Raw genomic sequence first — 18,692 nt, 5'->3', positions numbered from 1 at the left:
GCCTAAGCCACAGCCACAGCAATGAGGGATCCAAGCACATCTGTGACCTATACCACAGCTTGTTGGATTCTTAACCCACTAAGCAAGGCCAGGGATCAAACCTGTATCCTCGTGGATACTAGTCAGGCTTGTTACCACTGAGCCACCACAGGAACCCCACCCAGGATTTCCCAGAAATCACTGTGTTCCAGGAACAAAGCCTAGAGATTTCAGGTTTCTCTGGTTCCTCAGGCCATTTACACCAGCTGTCCTCACACCTTAGGGACCCGGCCTGGTTCAGTATGAGAAAAGCCTAGACCACCCATCTCTATGCTCCCAGTTACCATTGAAGAAACCCCCAGGCCCACAATGAACAAAGCTTCTGTCAACAGGACACAGCTGATGCACTTTCTTCAATAATAACATCTATGAAAGGGGCTTTGTAAACTGTCACATGCCATACTCACAGTTCTTAAAACTGCAAGTCTAAACCAGGGATTGCTGAAATGCCTGCAGAGCCCAGGTAAACAGTGAAATGTAGGATTTCTTAATCTTGGCCCTAGTGAAATTTTGACCCAGATAATTCTTTATTATGGGAGAGGCCCTCTGCATCACGCTAATGTTTAGCGGCATTTCTGCTCTCTCACCACTAGATGTCAGTAGTGCCGCCCTCTCCGAAATTGTGATGGCCAGAAATACCACCAGACATTGCCCTGTTCCCTGGGGGTTAACTCCCCTCCCGCTTCCCCGGAGGTTGAGAACCACCGGTCTAAATGAGCAAAGCAGCAGTTCCCTTTGTGGCTCAGTGGAACGAATCTGACTAGCATCCATGAGGACGCAGGATTGATTCCTGGCATTGCCCAACGGATTTAGGATCCTACATTGCCATGAGCTGCCACCTATTCAGTGGCAGACCTGGCTGGAAGATCGAAACACAGCCGGATTCCTCATAGCTGTGGCTGTGGTGTAGGCGGGCAGCTACAGCTCTGATGTGATCCCTAGCCTGGGAATCTCTATATGCGGTGGGTGTGGCCCTAAAAAGACAAAAAAATTAGAAATAAATAAAAATAAATGAGCAAAGCAAATTAACGGGGACTGAGGGGACTCAAGGGGCCACAACCCCATAAGTTGCTACTCCCATCCTGGCCACAGGGAGGCAAACCCAGAGCTGCCAGACTTCTGATTTCCCCAAAGAGGATGGAAATCTAGATCTTTATGTGAAATCTTCCCACATCTAAAATGAACACCTTTAACGGCCGTGGTGGCCATTCTCTCCTGTGGGCTCAGGTGCTGCTGGTTTGTACTTTCTGGTCTAGAGAACATGGTCACAGAAATGACTAAAAATGGTCACCACTCCCAGGTCACAAGAACTGGTGGACAGCAAAGTGGCAAACTGGAGGGGGCTGCCCACATGGCGAGGGTAGTGAGGACTGGCCATCTGGGGCAGTGGTTGAACGCATGCACTCTCATGTTAGAAAGCCCTGAGTTCAAACCCCAGCTTCACCTCACTGAGCCTCAGTTTCCCCATCTGCAAAATGGAGAGGGTAACAGCAGTGCCTGCTTCATGAGGTTTCTATCAGGAAAGATGCTGCATGCCAGGGGCCTGGCCCAGTATGAGCTAAATAGCAATAGCCACCTGTCATGGGTTGAATGGTGGCCCCCCCAAACATGTGACCATCCAGAGCTTGTGAAGATGACTTTCTTTGGAAAAGGATCCCTGTGGATGTAATTCAATGAGATCACCTGAGATTCACCTAGTGGGTCTTAAATCCAATGACAAGTTGTGCTGATACCAGAGAGAAGAGAAGAGGATGCACAGATCAGAAGGAAATGTGAAGAAGGCAGATTGGAAGGCCAGTTAGGGTTAGGGTTAGGGTCAGGGTCAGGGTTAGGGTCAGGGTCAGGGTCAGGTTTAGGGTTAGGGTTAGGGTCAGGGTCAGGGTCAGGGTTAGGGCTAACAAGCCAAGGGCTGCCAGCAACCACGAAGAGACAGGGAGAGGGGCCTGGGATGGATTCTCCCTCAGAGCCTCTGGAGGAACTCACCCCACCCACATCTTGGTTTCAGACTCCTGGCCTCCGGAACCATGAGAAACTAAGTTCCTATTGTTTTAAGGCACCTAGTTTGTGGTCATTTGTTACAGCAGCCACAGGAAACAAATACACTGCCCTTATTACTGAGGAATAGGAAACAGAGTTTCCCCACATGTAGTAGACATATCACATGTACACAGGGTGTACACAGGGTGGATGATTTTAGTGGGTATGTGAAATTTTAAAATACGTGAATAATTAGGTCTTTATTCTAATGTATTTGAAAGTGTATAACCAGGACATACATTTAGTGATCTTCCGAGAATAGCTGTTTAGGACAAAGCCCAGAGTGGATGGGGCGGTCGAAACGCACCCTGTGCCTACAAATATTCAACCATACAAATATTCAATAATACAGATGAAACCCAGAAGCAGCAGCAATTGTGAAGGACTGACATCTGGAGATGGACCTAGACAGTCCCTGTGAGGCTCTCAGGACGTGGGCGCTGGAGCCAGCTGCTCAGGGTTCACATCTTGGCTGTATTATTAATAGCTGTGTGACCTCAAGTCAGGTATTAGCCCTTCTGTGTCCCCATTTTGCCACCTGAAGGCCGATCAAAACACCTACCTCATCGCATTGTCATGAGGATTAAATGCAAAGAACCTGGTCAGTAAGTAGTAGTTGCTCAATAAATAGTAGCTGTTATGATGTCATCCTGATTATATAGTCTTATACTGCTATTAGCTCTCTATGCACCCTGGGGCAAGCACCTCTCCTTTGCTGAGGTCTAGGAACCATAGGAGACTGATCACCTTGAGCCTCACGCAACTCTAGGCTCAGGCCTGACACCCCATTTATCTTTGGCCTCTTTGGGGAGGACTGGGAATAGCCCTAGATTTATAATTAGGGTTGGTATACACAGTGTGGTCCAAGTCTGTGTCCCACAGGCGTCAGTCATTTGTACACCCTCATATTAATGCTTGTTCTATAGCTGTACCATCTGCTCTATTATTTGCTCAATATTTTCCTTTACATTCCCTTCGCTTTCCTAAGATTTGCTTTAGGAGGAATTTTTGTCTTAAGTTAAAAAAATCAGCTTTCCTTGCCATAAATAGATGGCAACTATAAACACAAGAAAAATAAATCATCTTCTCAAATTCTAGCAAGATGCTGGGGCCCGCCCAGGGTGCTGGGCCTGGAGTCTGCTCTCCAGGATTAAAAGGGTGATTAGCAACTGCCAGGGAGGGACTGAAGACCTAGCAGATGCCAAACTGTTCCTCCCTTTGAAAGTCATCAGAAGAACTGAAGGGGACTAGAGAAGGAAATACCGTCTCACTTGCCCAGCGAAGTGAATCTACATTGGAGAAAATACTGGGCTCCTTTGAACCTTGGTTTCCACACCTTGGTTCTGACATAGATTTTTTTTTTTTTAAGTTTAAAGGACAAAAATCATGTTCCCAGACAAAAACAGAGCGCAGTGAATCATAAAGTGGGGCTTGAGATTCCATGAGACCCAAGAGTGAGTCCCAGCTCCATCAGCCATTGGCCATGGGTCCTTGGATAAGTTCCTTTACTTCCTTGTGACTCAGTTTCCTCATCTGCAAATTAGGGTAACAACGGCCACCTCCTAGGGTTATCATGATACTAAATAATGTGCATAAAGCACTTGGCATATTGCTTTGTCCCTTGATGTCTTCAAATATATTAGAAGCATTTTGCCATAAGGCAACGTCTTTCTAAGATGATTTAAAAGGCCCCATTGTTTTCTTTCAAAGGTCAAACAACAGTTGAATAAATCTTCTATCACTTAGTATTTTAGTTAGTTCTAATTTTTTGTTATTTAAATAAAACTGAACATCCTGTTACATTTTTTAAAAGGGGGATTTAGCAAGTACTTGGCCCACAGCAAGTACTTAACCATTAATTGTATCTTTATTTAAAGTACAGATTAGAAGTCAAACTGACTCACGTTCCAAATAAAATGAATCAGTCTTGGAGTGCTGATGTCATTCAGGAAGGGATGCTCTTAGCCCTGGATTCTGAAGCAGGATCTTGGCCAAAATCCACAAACACCACCCATTTGCTATCTGACCTGTGCAGGCTTCTTTTTCTGGGTCCCAAGTTATCTCAGGAGGAGCTGCCCTTCCTTATTATGCTCCATTTCAGCAATGGTAGCCCTTACTCTGGGGCTACAAAGGGGCATGGGTGTGGGAAAAAAGGGAATTTTTCCATAATCTTGTCCTGGTGCTCCCCAAATAGATGAACCTTCAACACTGAGGCATGTCTAATCCAGAAGGAAAAATGCTTCTTAAAGCACAATATGGAAACCAGGTATATTGCTATGAGCTTTCCTATTTTCAGGACCAAATATATTTCTTGGCTGATGACATTGATAAATATTGGTCTATCACTAGAACTGCCTTTTCAGAAAGGATCCGAGTGAACACACTGCTTCAATTACTCCCTCTCCCTTCTGCCCACATGCTCTTGATAAGGCCAACAACCTCTCTACCTCCAGCTCCAAGAATGGAATAGAGGCCATAACATAGAGATGTAACAGAGTTTTCTACAACCCTGGCCCATTAGGAGTAGTTCAGGAATATGCACATCAACCTAGGCAATGAGATGCCATTCAGGCACTCAGGCAGGGAATCCACTCTGCTCTTTTCTGCTGGATATAAACTCAATGGATGTAAGGGCTAGAGCCACAGCAGCCATTTTGTTGCCAAGAAACCTCTGCCTACTTAAAAAAAATGTTGTTGAGAGACCAGGTTCTAAAGATATCCTTTGAGTCCCTAAAACTTGGTCCTAAAACTAGGATCCTTGAATTTTTTATCTCTATAAGTGAATCATTTTCCTTTTTGCTTAAGCCCATGTGGGGCACTTGTAACTGAAAGAGCTCTAGCTCATGCAGCTACTTTTCTAAAACACCAATAAAACCACCTAAAGTAACTTTAATTCCCCCCCCCCTTTTTTGAGGGGTTGGAGAATACAGAGAGCAGAAATCTGTCCTGACCAGAGAAGAGTCCCTAACTGATTCTAGGAGTAGCAAAAGGAGGAACTTTGGTCTCCTCACAAACACCCCACCTCAAAGTGGTTAAGACTTACACAGCTGCTCCTCCTCACTGAAGCCCATGATCGCCATGGCCTCTACAGTTTCCTGGAACATCTCATCATCCTGGGCAGCTGGGATGGGCACAAAGCCATTGGAGAGGAATGTGTAGTTGCTAAAGCCCTCCAAGAGCAAGTCATCTAGAAGAAAAGGAAGACGGGATAGTGGTCAGGAAAGCACACTTCTACTTTGACCATGACCCAGGAACCTGGTAAAGGGTCTGGCCCATCATAATCTTTTTTTTCCTTTCCCAGTTTAAAACCTTCCTTCTGCTTCATTGCATAGACGCCATCATCAGCCACCACCCGCCTCATACAGTGGTGCAGGTTGTGCACTGCCCCAGGGAGTCTGGTAGCTGAAATCCAGCCTTGGCTCCGCTTGCTAAGTCATGACTACTGATTGGACATTGCATCTACCCAGAGGAAGGGATGCTTCTAATCTCAGTGGCCCGAAGAAACCCTGCCTTCAGAAACAAAGTTGTCTGAAAAGTTAGATTAGTCTTTATCCATCCATTTATTAAACTTTTAACAAATTCAAATATACACATGGATTTTAAAAGTCAACTACTGAGTGCAGTTCCCGTCATGGCTCAGTGGAAACGAATTTGACTAGCATCCATGAAGATGCAGGTTCAATCCCTGGCTTTGCTCTGTGGGTTAAGGATCCAGCATTGCCATGAGCCACGGTGTAGGTCCCAGATGTGGCTCAGATCCCATGTTGCTGTGGCTGTGGTGTAGGTCAGCAGCTATAGCTCCAATTCAGCCCCTAGCCTGGGAACCTCCATATGCTGCGGGTGCCACCCTAAAAAGACCAAAAAAACAAAACAAAACAAAACAAAAAACCAAAACCAAAACAAAACAAAACAAAAAAACAAAAACAAAACCATTGAGTTATAGACATGAAACTTGTATTAAGAGCCTGAAATACAACTTGCTGCTTCCAGTCATTCCTGGTCAAGCAGAATTTAATGTGAACATGATGAGCATCCTGAGGGAGGAAAAAGGCACCCTCGTTTTGCAGCCTTCATCAGCGTTTGTTTCTGAATCGCCCCAGTTCTTCCTCCTTTAATAATGAAATAATTCCCTAATCTTCCATGATTTGCCATATATGTCTTTTGGATATCTAATTAACACTGTGATTTTCTTCTGTATACATTGCATAATAGTTGATTCTGTCCTATCTTTACAAAACACGTTAAACTCAACAAGTATATGTATGAGAAAAAACAATTACTACCAAAAGTTTTATAATAAAAACATCATTCCTTGCCTCATCTTTTCTCCAGCTCCTACCTTACCCTAAAACCACTGCTTTTGTTTCTTTTAGCTGTTTCTCCTTGTAATTATCACTATGTCTCTATATAATTGACTTAATATATATTATGTTTATACATAATACTAATGGCTACTTCTGGATATGACAAAATTACTTCCGCTACAGTGGAAAAAGATTTGGGGCTCTTATACCATTCTGTCTCGCCTCAAATTATTTCCAGTTGAGTCAATAGATAAGGCTTATATCGGGGGTTGGCTAATCTAGTTTGCTGGCTGTTTTGTAAATAAAGTTTTATTGAAACACAGCCACGCTCACTTCCTTGTCTATTTTCTATGGCTGCTTTCATGCCACAGTGGCAGCCAGAGTAGAGTGGCTACAACAGAAACCGTATGCTCCCCAAAGCTTAAAATATGTACTATCTGGCTCTTCGTACATATCTGGCATAAATGTTTGTAACTCTTAGTTTATTACATGTATTAAATGTTGTTTTTTATAAAGTCATAATTCTGTGGTTACATTCCTTCGTTTTCACCACCTTTTTCCCCCAACTTTATCATCACTCCTTTTTTTCTTATACTTTTTGCTTTCATGACACTAGATCAATCTTATTTAGGCTGGATTTGATTATGCTTTTGGAGGGAAGTCAGCGAGATGCTTTTCTTTTTTAATAAAGGTCTTTTATGGGTCAAATCACTTGGAAGCTGCTTGATAAACTTGAGGTTAAACTGACCCAAGATACCAATTAACTCAAGCCTTTGGATTAACTGAAATGCCTAATTAAAGGCACAAGAATTTGAGTCTCTGCCAAAATTTCATTATCCAGACCATGGATACATTTAAAAATAGTTAACTCTCTCTAAAAGCCTAATCTCTTTCCAGATCTAGCAGCAAGCATACAAACTATTCTTAGGAATTATGGTTGCTCGTCTTATCCTTGCTTGATTTCTGGAAGGCTAGAGACAGCACAAAACTGGAACCCAAGTTACCAAACAACTGAACTATTGACTTTGGCACCAAATATAAATATAAATACTTCTATGCCACTCCTTAGTGTCATAGAAAGAGAAATATAAATATGCCACTCCTAGTGTCATAGAAAGAGAAATATAAATACTTCTATGCCACTCCTTAGTGTCTGCACTACAACTGTTCATTTACCTATTTGCCACGGTATAACCAGCATTCAGCCTCCCTCCTTTTACCCAAAATTGTTCCAGAGGCCAAGCAGCAAGATTAAATAATGAACGCTGCTTCCCCTAGTGGTGGAGCTCTGTAATACACCTCATCACCGTGAAGGTACCAACAAGCCCACACATCTTTTTGGTAATTTTCTAAGCAAGTAACTAACCCCAGGTTACAAAACTGATAGGAAGCAAAATTTGTACAATTCTCCTAAAATTTAGGACTTGAACTTATTACTGGGATGTAAACCATACTAGGTACCTGTACTCCCCAGCATACACCTTTCTTCACCTGTGATTTACATGTTCTTTTAAGTTAGAAAATGAACTCCCTTGCATGCCTAGAATGTATAATTTCCTATTGTTGTCTGGAATACAGTGTGTGTGTGTGTGTGTATGTGTGTGTGTGTATTTTTTTAAAAATCTTTTTAGGGCCGCACCCGCGGCACATAGAAGTTCCCAGGCTAGGGGTCGAATAGGAGCTGTGGCTGCCCGCCTATGCCACAGCCACAGCATCACAGGATCCGAGCCACATCTGTGACCTACACCACAGGCCACAGCAATGCCAGATCCCCTATCTAAAGAGTGAGGCCAGGGATCGAACCTGCGTTTTCATGGATTCTGGTCAGGTTCTTTACCACTGAGCCACTATGGGAACTCCTTAGAGTGTATTGTTTTTATGTGAAAACTATTTCCCCTGCCACAGATGGCAGCAAAGTGCAACACACTGCCTATTCCGATTTTTGGAAAGAAAACGCTGTTGTAATATAGCTTCGCCCATTGGTTTGGGCAATTCTGGGCCTGCTTCTGAGTTACAATGGCAGAGCTGAGGAGCTGTGACAGTCACCATGTGGCCTCCAGAGTGTAAAACATTTACTATCTGGTTCTTTACAGAAAAATTTAGTGGACTCCTGGCTCTTCCAAAAGGACACTTTAAAGTTGCTTTCAAAATAGGTCCAATGAAAAGTGCTGCCCTCCCAACTTTCTTATAAAATCAGAATGCATCTTACATATGTGCAAGTTTTATAAACTTGCAAACATGGCAATTGTCTTTCTCCCTTCCTGGAAGGCACAGACTGTGTCTATCTGAATTTGATGTCATCCATTCCAATTGGCGTCCAGTTTAATTGGGCTTGATTAATTAGCTATATCATGCCTAACTGGGCATTATATAAATTTGTAGTAGATGAAACTGCTGTCTACTACATCACACAGTAGGTGCTCAGGAAGTGAGAATGATTGAAGAGAAGCCACGCTCAACTCACTAAAAGGAGATGAGGAATTACACCTCTGCTGCCCAGAGATGTGTAACTCTTTCCCTGGCAGGATCTCAGACTCTGTTTTAATAGCCAATCCTGATGAACTCTGGATCCTGATAAAAGGGAGGGCTGAAATCTCCCAACCCACATCCTTGCCCTTCACTCAATTCTTATGATTATTATTTGGCTTTTTAAGGCCACGCCTGCAGCACATGGCAGTTCCCAGGCTAAGGGTCAAATCGGAGCTGTAGCCACTGGCCTGGCCACAGCCACAGCAGCGTGAGATCCAAGCTGTGTCTGTGAACTACACCACAGCTCACGGCAATGCAGGATCCTTAACCCACTGAGCAAGGCCAGGGATTGAACCTGCATCCTCACGGATGCAAGTCAGATGCGTTTCTGCTGAGCCACGCTGGGAACTCCCCTCACACACATTTTTTTTAAAAAAGCTTTTATTGTAGTTGATTTACAATGTTCTGTCAATTTCTGCTGTACAGCAAAGTGACCCAGTTATTCATCTACATACATTCTTTTTCTCATATTATCTTCTATCATGTTCTATCACAAGTGATTGGATATGGTTCCCTGTGCTGTACATCAAGACCTCATTGCTCATCCATTCTAAATGTCATAGTTTGCATCTACTAACCCCAGACTCTTTGTCCATCCCACTTCCTCCCCCTCCCTGTTGGCAGCCACACATCTGTTCTCCATGTCTGGCCCATCACTTACTTTTCATCTTCTCCTTGGCTCCAGCGATCAGATAGTAAAAGATGTGGAATGTCCTCTCCTCTCTCGCTTGGCGAATTGCACGTGATTTTTCTAGCAGATCTGGTTTGGGAGGAGTTAAGAATTCCAGGGACACCACGTGTGTCTTCCTCTGGCAGGTGTACGACCTCCCTCCCCAATCCCTGTCACACGAGCTCCTGGAGGGGAAATCTCAGGACCCTGGAGAGCTCTGAGGCGCAGTCAAGCCATCCATGCCTGATCCGCATGGGTTGACCTTCCAGCTCACTGATCCAATGTGAGACCACTGGGGGCATCTGGTGGGCCCCAGTATTGGAGAGAAGTGGGGGGAACAGGGCGGAGTGGGGGCACATAAAAAGACAGACGCCAAAGGACTCCAGGATGAAAGACTCATGGGAGGAGCATGAAGAGATGTTTCCCCAATGACCATCACCAACTTCTCTTTTGTAGAGTGAACTGTCTTTAGATATTACAGAGTAAAAATAATTACGCCCTCTGTGATCTATTAATCCCTGTGCTAAATGTTTGAGGTGCATGGTCCCATGTAAACCTCACAAGCTATCCTAGGAATGAAGTGCTGTTATTATTTGCAGTTTCCATATAGGGAAACTGAGGCTCAGGGAAGGTCGGGCAAGGTTCATTTCCCAAGAGCACAGAGCCAGGAAGCAGCAAGGCCACGTGTCTGTGGGGGCCCCAAACACCCCAGCCCAGGGGCTGGGCTTCATGGAGCTGGGTACCAGCCCCAGCTGGCTGACTGACCTTGACCCAGCTGACCAGCTGACTAGCCTCAGGATACTGTAAACATGCCCCACTAATTAATTTAAGGAGGGCTGTTCTGCCATGGGGAGGGTGTGCGGACCATGGGGGTCAGGGATGCTGGGAAGGCACACGGGGGGCTGGACTGTTGTACCAGGTGTATTTCCCACATGTAAGAGCCAGACTCTATTTGGGAGTTCCCACTATGGTTCAGTGGTAACGAACCTGACTAGTATCCATGAGGATGCAGCAGGTTCAATCCCTGGCCTGGCTCAGTGGGCTGAGGATCCGGTGATGCCATGAGCTGTGGAGCAGGCTGAAGACATGTTTCAGATCCTGTGTTGCTATGGCTGTGGCTGAGGCTGGCAGCTCCAGCTCTGATTCAGCCCCTAGCCTGGGAACGTCCATAGGCTGTGAGTGTGGCCCTAAAAAAAAAAAAAAAAAAAAAAAAAAAAAGAATGATCACTTCTTCTCTGTGTTCCCGAATCCACAGGATTAGACTGTATCCGCCTTTGCTCTGTCATGTCAGGTCCTATAAACTAACTTCCCCACTTGAGGCCACATTTCTTGGTTCTTTCCATATGCTGCACCCATGCCATATGGAATTTCCCAGGCCAGGGATGGAATCCGAGCTGGGGCTGTAACCTATGCCACAGCCGCAGCAAATCTAGATCCTTAACCCACTGCACTGGACCAGGAATGGTTAACCAGTGCCTCCCGAGAGACAAGCCAAATCATTAAACCGCTGTACCACAGCAGGAACTCAAAGGCCACAAACCCACAACGGCAATTCCAGAATCCAGAAACTTTTGAAAACCAGAATGCAGCTGGGGGCCCTGCCCGTTCTGAGCCCACGCAGGATTATTCATGATCTCTTTCTCTCTCGGCGGAGAACTCTGGTGTGTTTTGCTGTCTTATTTAATCCCAACCCAGCTCTGGGAGGTGGGGATGGTGCCCAGCCCTGGCCTGAGATGCTAAGTGGTCCCTGGTAGGCTGGTGGAATCCTGATGTCTCTGGGAAAGTTCTATTTCCACGGATGTCCTATCTATGGGCTGGAGCTGTGCTCTTCCTAAGAAGGACCCGGGGGTCTTGGGTTTGGCCTTGGCCGCAGGCTCCAGAAGGATGAAGCGAGATCTCACCTTAGCCGACACTCAACTGGCCCTTACCCTGTCATGACAGAGTACCTATGAGGCAGGTACTATTATCATCTCCATTTCACTGATGAGGCACAGAGAGGTTGAGTAACTGGCCCAAGATCACTCAGCTAGGAAGAGGTCCACCCAGAATCAAATGCAGACTGCTTGGGGTCCCCGAAACCCTGGGGACCCCCCACCCCACTACAAGGCTTGCTGTTAAGGGAAAACCACCCCAGGGGAGATTTGTCCTGGACAGCACCCAAGGGCCTGGGGACCGAGGGGTGGCTCTCATGGCTTTCTCGGGCAGGAGGCTGATGGGGCCAGGGATGAGGGGGAGTCCCATGTGACCCAGGCTCAGCAAAGGATACATGTCTCAATGTTGGCTCCCACGATGTAACCCGTGACGTCAAAGTTGATGCGGATGAATTTGCCCTGCCAATGGGAAAACACAGTTCACCAGAGTGTCAGTGGTGGCGGGGGGGTCCCCACAGCCTCAGCCCCCCCGCCCCTATGCTGCAGGCAAGTGGGGAGGGAGAAGTCAGGGAGCACTCAGGGGAAAAAGGAAAAACTCAAGAGACACTGGGAACTATGTCTGGTCACTTATGATGCAGCATGATAATGTGAGAAAAAATCGTGTGTACATGTATGTGTGACTGGGCCACCATGCTGTACTGTAAAAAATTGACAGAACACTGTAAACCAGCCATAATGGAAAAAAATAAAAATAATTATATAAAAAGAAAAAAGAAAGAAAAACCAGAGGGAGGTTCTCGCAAACACTCAAGAGTCTCCCAGGTCAGCATCTCCTGAGCAGGGGTAACTGAGGGTCTTACAGCTACAGGGGAACTTAGCTCAAGTTCACAAATCAATTTCACTTGTTCTTGCAATGACACCCACTCCACCATAACTTTCCCCATTCTGTTTTTTTTTTATTTTTTTCTTTTTACAGCCACATCTGTGGCATTTGGAACTTCCCAGGCCAGGGGTCGAATTGGAGCGGCAGCTGCCAGCCTACACCACAGCCACAGCAACATGGGATCCGAGCCACGTCTTCAGCCTATGCCATAGCTTACGGTCATGTGGGATTCCTAATCCACTGAGTGAGGCCAGGGCTCGAATCCACATCCTCACGGACACTGTGTTAGGTTCTTAACCCTCTGAGCCAAAATAGGGACTCCACTCTCCCCATTTTAAAGGTGGGAACACTAAGGCTGGGAGAGCTAGTGGGACCGCCCAATGGGACACAGCTTCTAAGAGACAGAGCCATGCATAGAAGGCATGTTTTGCCACACCCAGTGGCTGAAGGGCCCCTTCCCACCCCCCGACCCCCACCTAGAAACATGCTGTGCCTCCAGGACCCATCCGGCTCAAGTTCATCCAGCTGCAAAGTAAACCTCTTCTTTGGGGCATCAGAAATAGTGAGGCCAGGGACCCACGCTAGCCAAGCAGGACCTGCACAGGGGGATCTGCAGGCAGGTTGGGGCCATACCCTCAGCCCTGGGTCCCATCAGATCCCTCCACCTACGGAGGAGGTCAATCCACCTGCCCTCTGCCTCAGCAGAACCGCAAAGCCAAGGACAGCCCTTTCCCTACCTTTTTCATAGCGCACAAAGCGTTTTATCCTTAACACCACTCCTTCCCACCCGTGACAGACTCGGAAGGAGGCACCAACCCCTGGGCTTGCTCTGGCCTTGACCCAACCCTCACTGTTTCTCCATCAAAAAGTAAGATGGGGGAGCTCCCGCTGTGGCTAAGCAGGTAACGAACCTGGCTGGTATCCACGAGGACACGGGTTCCATCCCTAGCTTTGCTCAGCAGGTTAAATGATCCGGCATTGGCAAGAACTGTGGTGTAGGTCGCAGATGTGGCTTGGATCTAACATTGCTGTGGCTGTGGCGTAGGCTGGCAGCTGCAGTCTGATTCAACCCCTAGCCTGGGAAATTCCGTATGCTGCAGGTATGGCCCTAAAAAAGCAAGCAAACAAACAAACAAACAAAAAACCTCAAGCAAACAAACAAACAAACAAAAATCCCCCCAAAAGTAAGAGGGTTAGAATGATTTGGGACAATGAAGGTCATTGCCATGGCAACAGAGGACCCTGCTGGTCCTGGCTGTCATCCCCCTCTCCCTTCCAAGAAGGTGTGGGACACCAGTGAGCAAGGGACATTAGAGCAGTTAACCTTGAATCTGCTCCCATTTACTGACAGGCTAGAAACTAGTCACTGGGTTGCAACACATAAATGCAGTGCTTCTCAGATGAGGCAGCTCATCCACCACGAGGATTCTGGAAATACAGGGGAGGGACTGTCAGGTCGTCACATGATGGTGGCAGCTACTACTCTTGTGGACAGTGGCCAAGGATGCTGGGCACCCTGCAATGACCAGGAGAGTCCTGGACACCAAGCATCAGCCACATCCCCATGACTTTCAAATGTCCCCTATGATATTCATGGAGGTGAAAAGCCTGTTTGTAATTGGCTCAGCTCAGACCCTAATGGTGTTGTAGGTAAAAAAACCTCAAAAAATGTTCAGTGTTGTAAGAGAAGAGCGTCACATCCTTATAACCCCAGAGCAAAGTGTCCTTTTGTTCAGAGCTTTCCTAAGAGTACAGCAGCATTCTGGAAAACCCCATCTGCGGCCTCAATCCCCAGCACCCCCCCCTTGTCTCAGTCTGCACTTGTCACTGTTGAGGTCCCAGTGATTCAGGATATAAATGCAGGTATCTGACTAGTTCATTGCTGTGGTCTGGCCTGAGCAGTAACAGGCTGAAATGCACATCTTTTTCATTTCATGGCTGTGCCTGAGGCATGTGGAAGGTCCCGGGCCAGGAACTGAATGGGAGCTGCAGCAGCAACCTATACCACAGCCACAGCAACAGCATTGCTGGATCCTTAACCCATTGAGTGAGGCCAGGGATCGAACCTACGTCCTCACAGAGACAACATTGGGTCCTTAACCCATTGAGCCACAACAAGAACTCCTAAAATGTACATCTTAATTACAAATTGTTTTGTTTGATTTCTCCTTCATACTATAGCAAGAGCACTGGGCTAGGTTTGTAAAATCCAGCAAGTGTGGTAGGTGATGTTATCTGCGACTTTAATTTCAGGAAAGGAAAGGGGACACTGGATAATTATTTAAGAAGTAGGTCTTGGGGTTGACAGGGCTGGGGCCCAAACATGAATGTGCAGGACCCAGGAATGCACCCCTCCCCCCAGCAGCTCTGCGCGGGTGGGGCGGAGGTTTCCACAAAGAGTTTCTCACAGGAGGTAGTTCCCACTGTGACTCAGTGGTAATGAACCCTACTAGTATCTGTGAGGATGTGGGTTCGATCCCTTGTCTCGCTCAGTGGATTAAGGAACCGTTGTTGCCGTGAGCTGCAGTGTAGGGTGCAGATGTGGCTCAGACCTGGCATTGCTGTGGCTGTGGCATAGGCCAGCAGCTGCAGCTCCAATTCAACCCCTAGCCTGGGAACTTCCATAGCCGCAGGCACGGCCCTAAAAAGAAAAAAAAAGTTTTCCACAGGGAACCCTATGGTGATGGACAGTTCAGAGGGGTACCCACAAATCAGCAGGGCCCCCCTCACTACTGGAATGCAGATTCAGTCTTTTATCCAAATTTCCTCATGAAAGCATTTTTCTGATTCTTCTGTGGAGGCCTCCACTTCTTTTGCACCACAAAATAATTTGTGCCTGTGTCATCAACCACCCACTTGCAGGGCTCTCCTGCTCCCTGTTGGGCTCAGGTGAGAATGCAGAGGCCCTGGGAACCTGCGGGTTCTATGTGGGAACCAGATCACAAGCTTTGTGAAGGCTGGAACCATGTCTCAATTGTTCACTGTGATCCTAAGAGCCTAGTTTAGGGTCTGGTATACAGTAGGTGCTTAATAAAAATTAACCGAGCAAATGAAAACAAAGAGTGAGAATAACATGTAAAAATGCCTGCCAAAATGATTATATACAGTAGGTGCTTAATAAATGTTTGCTGAAAGTTTCATGTGCCTGGCACATAGTAGGTGCTCAATGTGTATTTGCTGATTAAATGAATGAGTATTGGCTATGTGTCTAGCACCTACCAGGTGCTCAGTAGCTATTCACTGAATGAATTACAAATGTTAAATGTTGAACAGGAAGCTTAGTATACAGCAGATGCTCAATGAATGTTTGTTGAATGAACAGTGAACGAATGATTGAGGGAGGAAGTGGCCAGAGCACTTGCAGAGCTGTAAGGTCAACACAGGACTGAAGATATAGATCAAAATGCTGTTGCGATGCACACCTCCACCCTTTCACCTCAGATATCCCCAGTGTGTATGTGTGCATGCACACGCCCACACCCACGCGCGTGCACACACGCACACACACACTGCGTTTCTCAAGCAGGAGGCGACATCTGGGAACCCAAGCCTTTTCAGAAAATCCACATGGCTTTGCTACTTACAAATCGTGAGGAGTTGTCATTCTTGACTGTTTTGGCATTCCCAAAAGCCTCCAGAATGGGGTTTGCTTGTAGAAGCTGCTTTTCCAGCTCACCCTAAAATTCATTCACATTTAGTTATTGGAGAAAGTGATGCAGGCACTGACAGTTCTGCCCTGGATGGATGTTGTCACAAAACTCTGCCCTTAATCCACAGGTCCTCGCCTATCCTTCTCACCTGCCCACTCTGAGACCCCACTGCTAATGTATAGATTTATTCGAGGATTCCAGAAGAGAAACCACTGTCTGAGGTCTCTTGCAGCCGACACATCTGTTCCCTAGGAAGACCACTGTTTTCTAGGTAGGGCCACACTGTATAACACAAGGGTTGTTATCATTCATATCATTGTGATGGTACTCCATGGAGTTGTGCAATGCACAACTTGCCCTGCTGTATACAGCAGTCCTGCTGCTGCTTATGTTTGACAAGCAACCTTCTTCAAGCTAAACCACACCACCCTTTTTCTGATGTTTGTAGTGCAATTTGTGAAAGTTGTAATTTTTCCTTTCTCAGGACCAGTTTTCTGCAATCATCTAGAGAAGACAATAAGAAATGTGCAAAACCCATCAGGAATACACTGAACCGCCTGCAGAACAAAGCTTCCAAGCAGGTTGCCTGAGCTCCATTCATCAGGTTAAATGCAGCTGAGACCGTACACAGCCCACCAGCTCCCTCTGAGGGGGCTTCTGCGCACAAACGTGGTCACGTGATTATTCGTGGCAGGAAAGGGCCAACGAGGTAAATCATGCTGGGAAAGCAATGAGCTGCTCTGCCTAGCCCCACAACACGGCAGCTGCAGACTGGCTCAGCGGCTCTCCCGCCCAGCTCCTTCTCCAGGCAGCCCCTCGGGATTGTTGCGCTCTGAGGATTTTTTTTTTCCTGTTCTCTCTGCTGATACCCCTGTCCTCTTTTCTTGGGCAGCTGGGCTGGGCTAAAAAAAAGCTGGAAAAGTTCTAGAAGGGAATGCAAGGCTTTCTCCCTGCCCCCCTGTACACCAGGAGGACATCGTGGGCGGCTGTCCCTTAAAGGAACAGAATGGAAGCTACTGCTTATTTATGTGTTACTTATTCATATGCCCTCCATCATGGCTCTCAAAGAAGGTAAGGGTCATGAAAGCAATGAGAGCAATGGGCTTTCCTTGACTAGGAGGGGGAAGACTCAAGGGGTCACTTCTATCAACACAAACTTGGAGTCCACATAGCCCCAGCAAAAAGTTCCCATTCAAGAATGGGAGTTCCAGACGGTGGGGTTAAAAGGACAGCTTTCAGCATGGAGATCTGGTCCAAACCAGTCATTTTAAGGATGAGGAGACAGTGGCCCAGAGACGTTAAGTGACTTGGCCAAGGTCACACAGGATCAGACTCCCAAATAAGAAGCCTGATTCTCCTTCTGATCCACCTATGACACTGCTGCCCAGATCTAACTAAGATGGACGGAGCGTGATCCAAGGCACACACTTGACCTCTCTTCCAGGCTGGGACCTGATTGCTAGCCACCCCGCTCCACCAAGCTCTGCGTTAGAGATGAGTTTACAAAGGCAGAGGTTCGAGCAGAGCCCGGTTGTGTGTTGCATAGCTGGGGCCTTACCGTGCCTCCAAAGCTAGTGCATCGTGAACCCTGAGACTCCTGTTTCTGGAGCCTTGGGTCAAGCAACCAGCATGCAAAGACAGACACGCACTGCACACGCATGCACGGACACACACTGGTGCACAGGGGAAGAGGGCTTGGGGTGGGGGAGGGGAGGAATTTAGGGATGATGGCAGGGAGGGGGGAGGGAGGCATGCCACAGCAGTGCCATTAACTGACTGTCAATCAAGCCAGGGAAGCTTTAGGGCCAGAAGGTCCTAAAAGGCTCAACCAGACAGGACAGGCATCTCTAGGGTCAGGGGTACAGGTGGTAGGCGCATGGGCGGGAAGGGTGGGGGGGGTTCATTCTGAACTGGGGAAATCCATTCCAGGTCAGGGTGACAACCCTGGGGATTCCAACAGGAGTCCTGCAGGTGGCCAACATGCCCCCACACCCTGCGCTGGCATCGGACACCTGCTGGCCGGTATTTGGGTGTGTTTGTAGGTTCGGGTTGTGAAACTCGGGGCATCTACTCATTCTACCATCAGCTACAGGACTCAGTGGGTGCAACTGGAGCATGCACATCTAAACACACTCCGTGCCTCCCATACACACCAGGAAAACACCCTCAGTTACTCACGTAGGCAAAAGATGGGCCTTGCTGTGGTTGAACAATACAGTATAAAACAAACGTCAGTGTCATTTCATTCACACGTTTACATCGGGGTCTGGAGAATATATGGGTTCAATCCCCACCCCCACCTCCCAGACAGCCTGGATTTTCCAAGATTCTCCAACCAGGAAAGCAGCAGTTTTTCTTGGATGCAATCTCTGTTCTTCGAGTCAACTTGCTTTCTTTTCTCACTTCTTAGAGATTAGACATTTCAAAGTTTTTTTCTTTCTTTCTTTTTTCTTTTTGAGGTCACATAGGAGCATATGGAAGTTCCCAGGCTAGAGGTCCCATCAGAGCTGCAGCTGCCGGCCTACACCACAGCCACAGCAGTGTGGGATCTGAGCCGCATCTATGACATATGCTGCAGCTTGTGGCATGAGGCCAGGGATGGAACTCGAATCTTCATGGACACTCTGTTGGGTTCTTAACCCACTGAGCCACAATGGGAACACCTCAAAAGTTTTTTAATTGCTAGGGCCAGGATGCACTCTTTCAAAC

General features: G+C 46.9%; 1 protein-coding gene across 1 annotated transcript in view; it reads right to left on the bottom strand.

The window, feature by feature from the left end:
* Window positions 1-18,692, bottom strand: part of MYH11 (myosin heavy chain 11) — a 140,427-nt gene that overhangs the window by 49,493 nt on the left and 72,242 nt on the right. The window contains 5 exon segments of the mRNA XM_021086165.1: window positions 5,120-5,263; window positions 9,571-9,669; window positions 11,846-11,909; window positions 15,918-16,010; window positions 18,162-18,182. Coding sequence (XP_020941824.1) covers window positions 5,120-5,263; window positions 9,571-9,669; window positions 11,846-11,909; window positions 15,918-16,010; window positions 18,162-18,182 — 421 coding nt within the window.

The sequence above is a fragment of the Sus scrofa genome, chromosome 3 (assembly GCF_000003025.6).
Source record: "Sus scrofa isolate TJ Tabasco breed Duroc chromosome 3, Sscrofa11.1, whole genome shotgun sequence".
NCBI classification, from domain to species: domain Eukaryota; kingdom Metazoa; phylum Chordata; class Mammalia; order Artiodactyla; family Suidae; genus Sus; species Sus scrofa.
The sequence above is the reverse complement of the archived record's forward strand: the minus strand, read 5'-3'. Positions and strand labels throughout refer to the sequence as shown.